This window comes from Neovison vison, chromosome 7, assembly GCF_020171115.1.
Source record: "Neovison vison isolate M4711 chromosome 7, ASM_NN_V1, whole genome shotgun sequence".
NCBI classification, from domain to species: Eukaryota; Metazoa; Chordata; class Mammalia; order Carnivora; family Mustelidae; genus Neogale; species Neogale vison.
The window spans coordinates 35,118,963-35,133,964 of NC_058097.1; the positions used below are offsets into that span (position 1 = coordinate 35,118,963).

Genomic DNA, 15,002 nt, shown 5'->3' on the forward strand with positions numbered 1-15,002 from the left:
TATGGTTAAAAATAAACCAAGAGATATCTGATTTAATTGACAGAAAGAATAGTTTCACTTACTTGGAATCAGGAGTTTAACTACAACTAATTGTAACAGAGAAGAAATTACTTAGCTTTCTGGGGATTCTATGAGAATTCTTATTATTATAATTATTTCATAAATGAGCTTCATTAAATTCATATGAAATCTCTACAGAAAACACATTAAAATGTGAAGGATAGTTTTCTTAAACATATTTAATAGGACAGAAAAAATCTTTTCTTTAAAATAGTTATGGTCTGCATATCACTCTGAATAATTCCCACTTTTTAAAGCATGAAAGAGTAATGTTATTTTAATATTCTTATGAGTCAGTTCATCATTTTGTAACTATGTATTTGCTAAGTAAAATTGCCACTATGCAAATATAATAAATACTACTACTAGAATAGATTTGCATTTCAACTGGCCTTTGGATTAGTAGGGTGTTAGATTTGACTGTCAACATTTTATTTTTCAACAAATTTTATTAAAAATCTTACACTTTCCAATAAAATAAATTTTTTTAGTTGGACTACATGAAGATAATTCTTCTATTCAAAATTTGAAATACAATTTATTGTTCATTTAACATAAGTACTAAAGATTTTGGATGCTGTGATGCTGTGATTTAAAATAACACTTAAGCCATATATATATATATATATATATATATATATATATATGATACATAAGGAAGCATAGCTCTTAGGTGAGAAAGCACAATGTGATTCTAATTTGAATATTTTGTTTAAAATATAGGGTGCTTTAAAATAAAAATGTATAAGATAAAAAAGGTTAATACACATAACTGCTCTTAAAAATAAAGAATGCTTTTGAAGGAATAATACCAAATGCTGCCTTTAAATACATTTTCCTTAGTTGTACTAGTACAGGATAATATGCTTTCTTTTCTTTGACAGGATCAAGCTTTTTAAAATATAATTTAAAATGTGTTTAAGTACAACTCTATTAATAACCGTTTTTCTTCCTGTTTTAAATGTATACGTCAGTAACAAAACTTACGATTCTATTATTTTCCTTCTAGATTTATTCCTCACGACATTGTCTGCCTCTAGTACCTTCCAGTTTGAGATATGGGAAAATGTGGTAAGAAATCTTTTCTTTGAAGCATTTTTAAATGATGGCTTTCAGTAAAAAGCACACAATTTTAGAAAATAAAATGAAAGTAATCACTTGGTCGGTTGGTTTCAACAATAAATAGAACAACTTTAAGAGCCTTTGGTTGCATTGCTGCATTCAAACTGCTGAATATTGCTAAAGGAAATGATTCATTCAGCATCAATTCCTCTGCAGGTTTTTAGGCATGACTGCCAATTAAACCAATCAGTCTGCCCTAATGTGAATGTTAACAGGGCCCCTGCTAGGCTGTCAGCTGTTGAGAGAGGTTACTGTCATTTAATTTGTCAGCATGATGGTTTATTGAAGAAAACCCTTTTTAAAAGACTAATTTTTCCTTCTTGCCTTCAGGCTTATATAAAGAAAATAAGAACAACATGCACTAAACTTACTGCCAACTTGACCAGAATTAAGAAGTCTTTCCCAATATATGTATATTTTAATGGCAAACTGAAGCTCTCCAAACTGATGTGATTTTATTTTATTTTACTTTTAGCTTGGCATAGACTGTATTAAATATTAATTAATGAAGAATAGAACACTCCAAATCTTAAAATTGAATTTCAGGCTGCATTGTTGAGGACAGGCCAAATTGGCCAACTGACTGACATTGATCAAATAAAGGTCAAGTTTTAAACCTCATGTTCCTCCGATGCAAAATGGGAATAAGAGTGTTTCATATGTTTATGAAAATTAAATGAAATAATGTGTGTAAAGTGCCAAGCACACAACAGACACTTAACAAATTTTAATTTTAGATCTCTTGATTTCCCGTCTATTTAATACAGATGAAAAATAAGCAGATCTCAAAAATTTATCATGCAGTTTGTGGAAGGAAATTTATTATCAGGCATCTCTTAAAGTATAGTCAGTGATGTTGGTCATGACTCAAATTTTTTTCACAGAAGGAAACTCAGTTGAGTGGAAAAGCTATGTATAAACAAGATTAGGGCTTTTAGGTATGACTTCTACAGTAAACAACTTTATCTTTTTTTTTTTTTAATATGGGAAATGGGAGATAGACAATCAAACCAGAAAGATTTATTTTTGTCTACTTTTTTAAAAGTGTAATTATATTAGTTTTACTGATAATAGAAATATGATTGTCATATACTTAATAATTATTGTAAATTAAATCTCCCCCTGCCGTGGGGACCTTTGTTTTTAGGTGACCTTGGAAACAGTACCAAGAAAAATCAACCATTTTGACTAATCTCTATCCACCTGGAGGATAAAAAAATCTCATTACATATAAATATAAGGTGTATATAAAATTATTAAGTACTTTTAAGTATATGATGTCCTCTCAGCCTAGGCTGATTTTCTTTTTCCCTAGCTTAGATTATTATATTTTTATTTAAATATAATTAACATGCAGTGTTATTTTAGTTTCAGGTATACAGTATCATGAATCAGCAGCTCTATACAATTCTAAGTACTCATCAGGATAACTGTACTTTTTTTTTTTTTTTGGGATAACTGTACTCTTAATTCCCTTTATCTGTTTCACTCATCCCTATACCCACCTCCCCTCTGGCAAATACTGTTTTCTTCTCTGTATTTAAGAGGCTGTTTTATTTATTTGTCTCTGTTTCTTTGTGTGTGTTTGTTCATTTTGTTCTTAAATCCACATATGAGTCAAATCATATGAAATTTGGCTTTCTGATTTATTTCACTTAACCTTATACCCCCTAGAGTCATCCATGTATTGCAAATGGCAAGATCTCATTCATTTTTATGGCTGAGTAATAGTCCATTGTGTATATATACCACATCTTCTTTATCTATGAATGGACCCTTGGTTGCTTCCATATCTTGGCTATTGTAAATAACACTGCAATAAACATAGGGGTGTCGGTATTTTTTCAAATTAGTGTTTTTGTTTTCTTTGGGTTGATACCAAGTAATGGAATCTTTGGATCATATGGTAATTCAGTTTTTAATATTTTGAGGAACTTACATGCTGTTTTCCACAGAGGTCCCACCAATTTGCATTTCAGTCAGTACACAGAGGGTTGCTTTTTTCCACATCCTTGCCAACACTTGTTACACTTATTTCTTGTGTTTTTGATTTAAGTCATTCTGACAGATATGAAGTGGTATCTAAGAGCAGTTTTCATTTCTGTGATGATTAGTTATGTTCAACATCTTTCCAAGTATCTGTTGGCCATCTATGTCTTTGGAAAAATGTCTTTTCAGGCCCTTTGCCCATTTTTTAATCAAATTATCTGGGTTTTTGGTGTTGCGTTATTTAAGTTATTTATATATTTTGGATATTAACCCCTTATTGAATATCATTTGCAAAGACCTTCTCCTGTTCAGAAGGTTGCCTTTTGTTTTGGTGATGGTTTCCTTTACTGTGCAAAGATTTTTCTTTTGGTATAGTCTCAATAGTTTAATGTTGCTTTTGTCTCTCTTGTTTCTCTAGACATACCTAGAAAACTGTTGCTGCAGTCAGTGTCAAGGCAATTACTGCCTATTTTCTTTTCAGGAGTCTTATGGTTTCAGGTCTCACATTTAAGTCCTTAATCTATTTTGAGTTTATTTTTCTATATGGTGTAAGAAGGTGGTTCAGTTTCACTCTTTGTGCATGTAGCTGCACAGTTTATGTAGTACCATTTGTTGAGGAGACTTTTTCCCATTGTGTATTCTTTCCTCCTTTTTCATAGATTGACCATATACATGTGAGTCTATTTCTGGGCTGTATTCTGTTCCATTGATCAATGTGCCTATTCTTCTGCCAGTGTCATACTGGTTTGATTACTACAGCTTTGTACTATATTTTGAAATCTGCGGTTGTGATACCTCCAGCTTTCCTCTTCTTTCTCAAAATTGCTTTTGCTATTTGGAGTCTTTTGTGGTTCCATACAAATTTTAAGATAGTTTGTTCTAGTTCTGTGAAAAATGTTCTTTGTATTTTGATAGATTTCTCTGGGTAGTATGGACATTATGACAATATTCTTTCTTCCAATCCATGAACATGGAGTATCTTTCCATTTGTTTATGTCATCATCAGTTTCTTTCACCAGCATTTTATAGTTTTCAGAGTATGGGTCACTTACCTTCTTGGTTAAGTATATTCCTGGTATTTATTGCTTTTTGTGCAGTTGTAAATGGGATTGTTTTCTTAACTTCTGCTGCTGCTATTTCATTTTTAGAGTATAGAAATGCAAGATTTCTGTATATTAATTTTGTATCCTATAACTTTACTGTTTTCATTTATCAGTTCTAGTAGTTTTATGGTACACTTTTAGTGTGTGTGTGTGTGTGTGTGTTTGTGTATATATATACACATATATGTATATATATATTAAAATCATGGCATCTGCAAATAGTGAAAGTTTTACTTCTTCCTTACCAGTGGATGCCTTTTATTTCTTTTTCTTGTCTTACTGCTGTGGCTAAGATTTCCAGTACTATGTTGAATAAAAGTGATTACTGGACATATTTTCTTATTCCTGATCTTAGAGAAAAAGCTCAGTGTTTCACCATTATGTGTGATATTAGCCAGGGTTTTTCATATATATGGCCTCTATTATGTTGAGGTATGTTTCCTCTAAAACTACTGTGTTAGAGTTTTTATCATGAATAGATATTGTACATTCTCAAATGCTCTTTCTGCATTTGCTGATATGACCACATGGTTTTTATCCTTTCTCTTGTTAATTTGATATATCATATTGATTGATTTGCATGTATTGAACCACCTGTGCATCCCTGGAATAAATCCCCTTAATCAAGGTGAATGATTTTTTTATGTAGTGTTGGATTCATTTTGCTAATATTTTGTAGAGGATTTTTGCATCTGTGTTCATCAGAGTTATTGTCCTATAATTTTTATCTTTTGTACTTTCTCTGGTTTTATTATGGGTAATGCTGGCTTCATAGAATGAATTGAGTGGCTTTCCTTCATCTTTTTCTTTTTTTTTTTTTTTTTTAATTTTGAGAAGAATAGGTAGTAGTAACTCTTTTAATATTTGGTAGAATTCACCTGTGAAGCCATCTGGTCCTGGACTTTTGTTTATTGGGAGTTTTTTGAAAACTTATTAAATTTCACTACTGGTAATCAGTTTGGTCAAATTTTCTATTTCTGATTCAAATTTGGGATGTTACAGTTTTCTAGGAATTTATCTATTTCTTCTAGGTTCAATTTGTTGGCATATAATTCTTCATAATATTTTCCTATAACTCTTTGTATTTCTGTGCTATTCATTGTTTTTTCTCCTCTTTCATTTCTGATTTTGTTTATTTGAGTTCTCTATTTTTCAGGAGTGGGTTGCTTTTTGGGTGAGTCTGGCTAAAGGTTTATCAATTTTTGTTGATCTTTTCAATAAACCAGCTTTTGAGTCATTGATCTTTCTGTTTTTGTTTTTGTTTTTTCTGTATTTCACTTATTTCTGTTCTAATCTTTGTTATTTCTTTACTTCTATTGGTTTTGGACGTTAGTTGTTATTTTTACCAGCTCCTGAGGTGTAAGGTTAGGTTGTTTATTTGAGATTTTTCTTGTTTCTTGAGGCTTCTGTTGTTATAAACGTCCCTCTTAGGACCACTTTTGCAGTATCCCAAAGACTTTGGATCATTGTGTTTTTGTGTTCATTTCATTGTTTAGTATCATGTTATGTAGTTTCCATGTATTTGTGTTCTTTCCAAATTCTTTCTTGTGACTTATTTCTAGTTTAATATTGTTGAGGTCAGAAAATATACATGATATGATTTCAGTCTATTTGAATTTATTGAGACTTGTTTAATGACCCAGTGTGTGATCCAATCTGGAGAGTGTTCCATGTGCCCTTGAAAAGAATGAGTATTCCTCGTCCTTTTGGGTGAAATGTTCTGAATATATATCTGTTAAGTCCATTTGGTCCAATATATCATTCAAAGCTATTGTTTCTTTGTTGATTTTCTGTCTGGCTGATCTATCCATTGATGTAAGTGGGATATTAAAGTTCCCTATTATTATATTCCTGTTGATTTTTCCTTTATGTCTGTCAACAGTTGCTTTATATATTTAGCTTCTACCATGTTGGGTGCATAAATATTTACGATTGTTAGATCCTCTTGTTGGATTGTTTCCTTTGTCATTATGTAGTGTCCTTCTTTGTTTCTTAAATGGTCTTTGCCTTTAATGTCTCTTTTATTAGATATATGTATTGATTGCAACCCCAGCTTTCTTTTCACTTGCATTTACATGGTAAATGTTTTTCTGTCCCTTCTCTTTCTGTCTGCATGTGTTTTTAGGTCTGAAATGATTATCCTATAGGCAACATATAGATGCATCTTGCCTTTCTATCCATTCTGTCACCCCTTGTCTTTTATTTGAAGTATTCAGTCAGATCATTTACATTCAGTATAATTATTGATAGGCACATACGTACTGCCATTTTGTTACTTGTTTTTTGGTTGTTGTTGTTTTTCTTCTCTCTTCCTTCTTTTCTTGTCATCCTTTGTGATTTGATGGGTTTTTTAGTGATATGCTTAGATTACTTCCTCTTTATTTTTTGTATCTCAATTACAAATTTTTGGTTATATGATTATCATTAGGTTCATATATAACATCTTATGCATACAATAACCTGTATTAAGTTGATGGTCATTTAAGTTTGAACCCATTCTAAAAACACATTTTTACTCTGAAACCCACCCCATGTTTTCTGTGTATGATATCATATATTACATCCTTTTATTTTATGAATCCCTTGACTGGTCTTTATAAATATAATAGATTTTGCTGCTTTTTTCCTTTAACCTTTGTACTGCCGTTTTAAGTGATTAATCTAGTGCTTTTATTATATTTGTATTTACTTGTGAAATCTTTGTTCTCATAATTTTCTTACTTCTAATTATGGCCTTTTCTCTCCACTCATAGAATTCCCTTTTAGCATTTCTTGGAAGGCTGGGTTAGTGGTGATGAACTCCTTTAACTTTTGTTTGTCTAGGAAACTTTTTATCTCTTTGGTCTTCTAAATGATAACATTGTTGGGTAGAATATTCTTGTTTGCATGTTTTTCCTTTCAGTACTTTGAATATATCATTCCACCCCCTTCTGACCTATAAACTTTCTGCTGAAAAATCAGCTGATAGCCTTATGTGGTTTCCCTTGAATGTAACTGGTTTAGGTTTTTCCATTTTTTGTTTGTTTGTTTGTTTGTTTGTTCTAATCTGTCATTGCACTGATCCTCTCTAGAATGCTCAAGTAGATAGTACATTAATCCCCTACTAAACTGTTAAGAAACAGACCCAGAGCAATAATGGCTGTCCCAAAGTGATATGACTTGCCAATGAAAGCAGCATTAGAACCACTATTATCTAACTCCATGGCTATTGACCTTTCTAGTAGACTATACCAAGAATATATTCAGTTGGAAGGAAGTATTACTTTCCTTCTATTGAGGTTCAGGGTTCATGTGGCATCTTAGACATGGAAGGCCATCACCTGGGAAGTACTTAGTGTTTCTTGATGGAGATACATTGTAAAGTTATATCCAGAAATATTTCTAGGTATATTTACTAAGTTTAACATATTTTCACTGGAATAGTTTGTTCACTTGAATCAGTATAATGAGGTGATATTCTACTTTATGTTACATGAAGCTGATGTATTTTATTTTATTTTAAGATTTTATTTATTTATTTGAGAGAGAGACAGTGAGAGGGAGAAGCAGACTCAGCATGGAGCTGGGAGCCTGATGCGGGACCCGATCCCAGGACTCCGGGATCATGACCTGAGCCGAAGGCAGTCATCCAACCAACTGAGCCACCCAGGCGTCCCAAGCTGATGTATTTTAAAAGAGATTTTTCCATTCATTCTATAATGAATCTCTAGAACCATTATGTCCACTCTGTACCCAGTGCTATGGTCTTTCTAAAATGTAAAAACACCTGACACTTCAATCAGAACTTGGGCACCTTTGATATATCTGTAATGTAATTTCAGGTATCGGTAAGACTGGAGGGGATTCATAAGGTATAAGACACTGTGTAAATAATATTTCTATAAAAAGATCATTCAAAAAGTGTATCAGATATATTAGTAATTTTAGGAAAAACATATTTCTGCATGCAGATAATAGAGTGTTAAAATGTTTAGAAAATTGTCTGTCACAAGACAAATCTTACCCACTTACTCATGTTCCTCAAGCATTTGGTCTTCATGTTTTTAATGCAGCAATGCTTTTCTTTGTAAATATCAGAAAGGATTTCTTAAGAAACTAACTTGCGGGGCACTGGGTGGCTCAGTGGGTTAAAGCCTCTGCCTTCAGCTCGGGTCATGATCTCAGGGTCCTGGGATCAAGCCCCGCATTGGGCTCTCTGCTCGGCAGCGAGCCTGCTTCCTCCTCTCTCCCTCTCTGCCTGCCTCTCTGCCTGCTTGTGATCTCTGTCTGTCAAATAAATAAATAGAATCCTTTAAAAAAAAGAGAGAAGAAAGAAATTATCTTGCATATCTGCAGTATCCTTAAAGGGAAAAAAGTAATTTTTAAAATATTTTCAACATATAGATATCTGTATAAAGTATGTAGTAATCAGAGTCAGTATGTCAAATAGTAAATAAATATGTCAGTGATAAAAAGAGTGCTTCAGATCCCAAATTCAGTGTTTGGCTGATTTTTCTGGTATTGTCACCTAAAATTATAGAAAAGAAAGAATAATTTAAAGAATTGCATATTTTTATAAGTAAGATGTGTAACTCTCCATTTCAGAAAAAGTAACTGAAACAAATGATCTCGAATGGGTTTTCTTTTTTTATTTAGCTTAGCCACCCCTAGTACCTGCCAGTCTTAATCCTTGACTCCCTTTTCTCAATGATACATAAATTTGAATTGCTAAGTAATTAGCTCTGTAAGGATCAGTGGAATTCTCATTTCATTTGAATCTAAATTTTTTTCTTAATTATGCCCAATAGAAATTTTTGAAATCTGTGAAACACAGTGTCTTTGCTACTTGTACCATTTATATATATTACCTTCAGAAGTTCTATTTCCCTAACATATCTTATCTCCCAACTGGACTGTAAGCTCCCTCGAGGTAGGAATTTTTTTCATACTTCTTTATTTTACCAAATATAAAGAATATACCAAATATTCCACTGTTTCCATGGTCCTTGAAAGTAGAAGACAGTCATTACATCTGAAATTATAAAGAAGATTTAGTAAAGGATATACAGCTGAAAGGGACAGCAAAAAAGCACTCCAGGCAATCTTTATCAACTCACAGCAGTTTCTTTTTTTTTTTTTAATGATAAAGGTATTATAGGAAAGTAGAATAATTTTTGGACAGTACAACAAAAGCCTTAAATTATTTATTTCCCTGCTTCAGTTTAAATGCTTTCTTTCACACTTGACAAATGAATAAATTATGATAGTCTAACCCAAAATTTTCTGCCATTAACAGGATGGAAATTTCTCTCTCAGTACTATATTTGAAAAACCTCAAAATATGATGGTGGTTGGACAGTCCGCATTTGCAGACTTTGGTAAGATTCTTTTCAACTTCCAAATTCCACCCCTCTCTCTAACCTAGTCATATTAATTTCCTATACCTGAATATAATTTTGTTGTCTTCAGGAGTATTAAAGATTTTAAAGATGCCTTTTCTAGTATTATGCATGGTAGGTGGTCAATTCCTTAATACAAGGAGCAATTTATGACATTTACATTTAAAGTGTAATTTGAACTTCAAAGACTCCTTTTTGCAGGAGTAACATGCAAAACAAGGAAGTCTATTGAGGCTTTTCTGAGAATACCAAATAGTAATTATTGTGATGTCTTCATATATATCTAGACTATGGAACCAAAAAACAAACAGAGTTAACCTGGCCTCTTGAAACTTTTTATTTACGTCACCATAAAACCATTTTTATTTACATCTTAATTCCAAAGAAGAATAACATCTATTAGGAATTTACTGCATCTCTGTTTTCCGTAAGATTCTAAACCCGTAAATCGAGTTTACTTCAGTTAGGAACATCTAAAACACATATGGCTTTAGCCATTTGCCATTTATTAAAAAGAGTTTTGGTATTCAGTGGGAAAGCAGTATAGCTGACCACCATCTAAGAGTTTGAAGCTCACTCCCCTCCTGCTTTTCCTTCATTCTGCCAATAAACACCTCAGCCTGTTCCTCAGAATCCAGATGACATGTCTTCATGTCCAGAGGCCTCAGTTTTTTCATTCATAAAATGACAGTGACATTCATATCCAGTTCACAAGACTACAGTGAATAACACAATGTGAGTAAAGCATAGTGTCCAGCACACAGTAAGATCACAAGAAATTACTGTAGGAGTCTTTTCATCAGGCTTACCTGGTTTTATTATTTATTGTTTATTGTTACTGCTTTATGCCCAGTTGACTAAATCAACTCATCATTCAGTGTCCTTGAGATAAATCCTAAGGCACCTAAAGCAAGTTTAATAGTGTTATTTGATGGAAACATGAACATACATCTCTATGTTGTGCTGTATTTTTGTTTCATTATGTTGAATATTTCTTTGATTTTGAGCAGATTTCTGGTATTTGATTTATAGTATTTAATAAGCTAATAGTCAAGTTATAGAATACATGAAATAATTTTTTTATATTTGCTGACTGACTTGATTAGCTGGATTAATGACAAATACTTTTACAAGTCTCTCTGTAGAAAAAAAAGTATATACGCGTTATGTGATTATCAGAGGGCACATATACCTCCCTTTAACCTCTGCCTAAGAATCCCCAAATTGGGAGGAAATAAAGTCCGAATTGAAGTTACTTGTTTTGTAATTGTGTGTTTTGTATGATAAAGTGCCTTGTTTTTTGGGTTTTTTTTTTTTAATTTCTTTTCAGCGTAACAGTATTCATTGTTTTTGTACCACACCCAGTGCTCCATGCAATCTGTGCCCTCTCTAATACCCACCACCTGGTTCCCCCAACCTCCCACCCCCTGCCCCTTCAAAACCCTCAGATTGTTTTTCAGAGCCTTGTTTTAACAAAATTGTTAGTAGCTTTGCTTAATTTTTTTTAATTTTTCTAACCATAAACATAGACATTTACATATTAGTATTTTTTAAATGTGCAGAATATAGGATGCAGTCCATTAAGAAACATAGCTATATATCGCCACTATTTTTAATGAATTTAAGTAACATATCAGTAAACACTTTTTTGTTGTTGTTGTTTATAACAGTTTTATTTATAATTGCAAAAACTTGGAAGCTAACAAGATGTTAGCTTATCAATTCATGTTAAGGCATGGGGGATCTTTATATGCATATTCTTTTTTTTTTAATTATTTCTTTTCAACGTAACTGTATTCATTGTTTTTGTACCACACCCAGTGCTCCATGCAGTACCTGCCCTCCTTAATACCCACCACCTGGCTCCGCCAACCTCCCACCCCCCGCCCCTTCAAAACCTTCAGGTTGTTTTTCAGAGTCCATAGTCTCTCATGGTTCACCTCCCCTTCCAATTTCCCTCAACTCCCTTCTCCTCTCCATCTCCCCATGTCCTCCATGTTATTTGTTATGCTCCACAAATAAGTGAAACCCTGTGATAATTGACTCTCTCTGCTTGACTTATTTCACTCAGCATAATCTCTTCCAGTCCTGTCCATGTTGCTACAAAAGTTGGGTATTCATCCTTTCTGATGGAGACATAATGCTTCATAGTGTATATGGACCACATCTTCCTTATCCATTCGTCCGTTGAAGGGCATCTTAGTTCTTTCCACAGTTTGGCGACCGTGGCCATTGCTGCTATAAACATTGGGGTACAGATGGCCCTTCTTTTCACGACATCTGTATCTTTGGGGTAAATACCCAGTAGTGCAATGGCAGGGTCATAGGGAAGCTCTATTTTTAATTTCTTGAGGAATCTCCACACTGTTCTCCAAAGTGGCTGCATCAACTTGCATTCCCATCAACAGTGGAAGAGGGTTCCCCTTTCTCCACATCCTCTCCAACACACATTGTTTCCTGTCTTGCTAATTTTGGCCATTCTAACTGGTGTAAGGTGGTATCTCAATGTGGTTAGAACCATTTGAATCTCCCTAATGTCAGTAAACACTTCAAATATATTGGTAAGCTTTAAGTGAATATCCCACAATGTCTTTTTAAAAATCCTTGTATTTTTAGTTGGTATTATTAAAAAACAAGACTGCTAATGAGTCCAAAAAAGCAGATGACATTGAATAAGGTTATAAATATTAATATATACAAAATATACATTTTCTATACATTTGAATACATCTGTGAATTGCATCCTGCTCTCCATCCTTAACTCCCCTGTGCAAGGCACATGCATGTGTATGTGCATACTCTCTCACTCTCTCTCTCTATCTATGTCTCTCAGAACCAAGCCAAGAGATGAGGTTGACGGCCAGGAAATCAGCATGATTTCAGAAATTCACTATTTACCAAATGGGTAACAATGCATTTAAAAAAAATTTTTTTTAATTAAAAAAGCACGTGCTTGAATAATAGGCTCACGGGAAGAATCCTGTACAAGAAAGGAGGATTTAATGGCTTCCAGCTCACTTAAGTTGTCTAGAAACAGAAGTTGTCTTACAGTTATGATGAAAATTTTTAGTTTTTAACATAAAATGTTTTGTTAAAGATTTAAAAATAATGTACTTTAAATTCAGGCTATTCTGGTATAGCCAAAGGGAGGTAGGTAGAGTGATTTGAAATCACACAAAGCAGGAGCTTTTGCCAAAAAACACCAGGATAATTATTCAAGCAAAATATAATGGTATTTATTTCCTTAATAAGACAGAGACAGGGAGACGGGGGCGCCTGGGTGGCTCATTTGTTAAGTGTCTGCCTTCGGCTCAGGTCATGATCCCAGAGTCCTGGGATCAAGCCCCGCATCAGGTTCCCGGCTTGGCAGGAAGTCTGCTTCTCCTTCTCCCACTCCCCCTTCTTGTGTTCCTTCTCTCACTGTGTCTTTCTCTGTCAAATAAATAAATAAAATCTTTTAAAAAAAAAAAAAAAAAAGACAAAGACCTACTATTCCAGAAATCAGCTAAATAAAACTGCATAGAATATTATACAGCCGATAAAAATGATGGTTATGAAGATTCTGTTAGAAGAAAAAACACATTTAAGTGTTCAGTCATATTAACTACTAAAAAAAGAAATTAGAACAATATGTTACACAATCATCTTTTTTTTTAAAGATTTTATTTATTTATTTGACAGAGATCACAAGTAGGCAGAGAGGCAGGCAGAGAGAGAGAGGAGGAAGCAGGCTCCCCACTGAGTAGAGAGCCCAATGCAGGACTCGATCCAGGACCCCGGGACCATGACCTGAGCCAAAGGCAGAGGCCCCAACCCACCAAGCCACCCAGGCGTCCCCAATGCAATCATCTTTAAAAAGTTAGAAAAAATATATCAAACTGGTAGTAATGGTTGTGTGAAAGCAGTTTAATAGGTTATCTTATTCCGTTTTTCAGATTTTCTGTTGTGTGGTTAGATTAATATATTAATTTAATAATGAAAAAGTAAATTATGGGAGAGTAATAGTCAGCAATGGCAAGAAAGAAGCCAAAGTATGTACCTAAAGTATCTTATTTTTTTGGTGTAGTACTTCTAAGTTCATTCGCAATTGATCCTATCCTTTGAGTTGGATGAACTTCTTTAGAGAGCATCATGTATTTTAATAGATCTTTAGTTTTAACAAGATCTTTAACACCTACAAACAAAATGCAAAAGTTAGACCTTTCTTATGTTTCACATATTGTACTGAATGCCACGTAAGAAAGTATAGATTTTAATGTAAGGTCCTTGCCTTTAAGAAATGTATAGTCTAGTTGGGAAAACAAAAGACAAATTTGTAAAAAGCACAGGAATAAAGAAGATGTGATACACACACAATGGGATACTATGCAGCCATCAAAAGAAACGAAGTCTTGCCATTTGCAATGACATGGATGGAACTTAGAGGGTATCATGCTAAGCAAAATAAGTCAATCAGAGAAGGACAAGTATCATATGATCTCTCTGATATGAGGAATTTGAGAGATAGGGTAGGGGGCAAGGGGCCAGGGCGGGTAGAGAGGGGAAAAAATGAAATAAGATGAGACCAGGAAAGGAGACAAACCATAAGAGACTCTTAATCTCAGTAACAAACTGAGGGTTGCTGGGGTGGGGGAAGGGAGGGATAGGGTGGCTGGGTTACGGACATTGGGGAGGGTATGTGCTATGGTGAGTGCTGTGAAATGTGTAAGCCTGATAATTCACAGACCTGTACCCCTGGGGCAAATAATACATTATATGTTTAAAAAAAAAAAAAAAAGCACAAGACTAGAGTAACAACTGCCACAACATAAGTGAAACCAGACTATATTTCCCTGTTAAATACAGAATTAATGCCACAGACAAGATGCAAAGTGTTACGGCAAATCAAACCACTTTAGGCTGAGAAAGGGTAGGAAGACTCACAAAAAAGGTGAGATTTTGGTCTGGACTTTGAAACAACTCTGAGGTTTGGCTAAAAATATATAGAGGTATAAAAACAGGGTATGGTTAGTGACTGGTAAATAAACCACTTAGGCTTGAAGAGATTTTCTGTAAAAATATAAAAACTTTAAAAATGGACTGAGAACACATTGAATTATCATATAGCAGATGAACAAATGTTAATTTTATTCTGTGAAAGCAATGGGAAGTGGTAGAATAATTTTGAGCATCTTTTTATTATTACCTTTTTTAAAAGATTTTCTATTTCTTTATTTGACAGAAAGAGAGACATCACAAGTAGGCAGAGAGGTAGGCAGAGAGAGGGGGAAAGCAGGCTCCCGGCTGAGCAGAGATCCCAGTGCAAGGCTTGATCCCAGGACCCTGGGATCATGACCTGAGCCAAAGGTAG

At 33.8% G+C, this 15,002-nt stretch overlaps 1 protein-coding gene across 1 annotated transcript in view; it reads left to right on the forward strand.

The window, feature by feature from the left end:
* The window catches only part of ITFG1 (integrin alpha FG-GAP repeat containing 1), a 297,293-nt gene that overhangs the window by 96,079 nt on the left and 186,212 nt on the right, over nucleotides 1-15,002 (forward strand). The window contains exons 7-8 of the mRNA XM_044256211.1: nucleotides 1,070-1,131; nucleotides 9,550-9,631. Coding sequence (XP_044112146.1) covers nucleotides 1,070-1,131; nucleotides 9,550-9,631 — 144 coding nt within the window. The remainder of the gene's footprint in view (nucleotides 1-1,069; nucleotides 1,132-9,549; nucleotides 9,632-15,002) is intronic.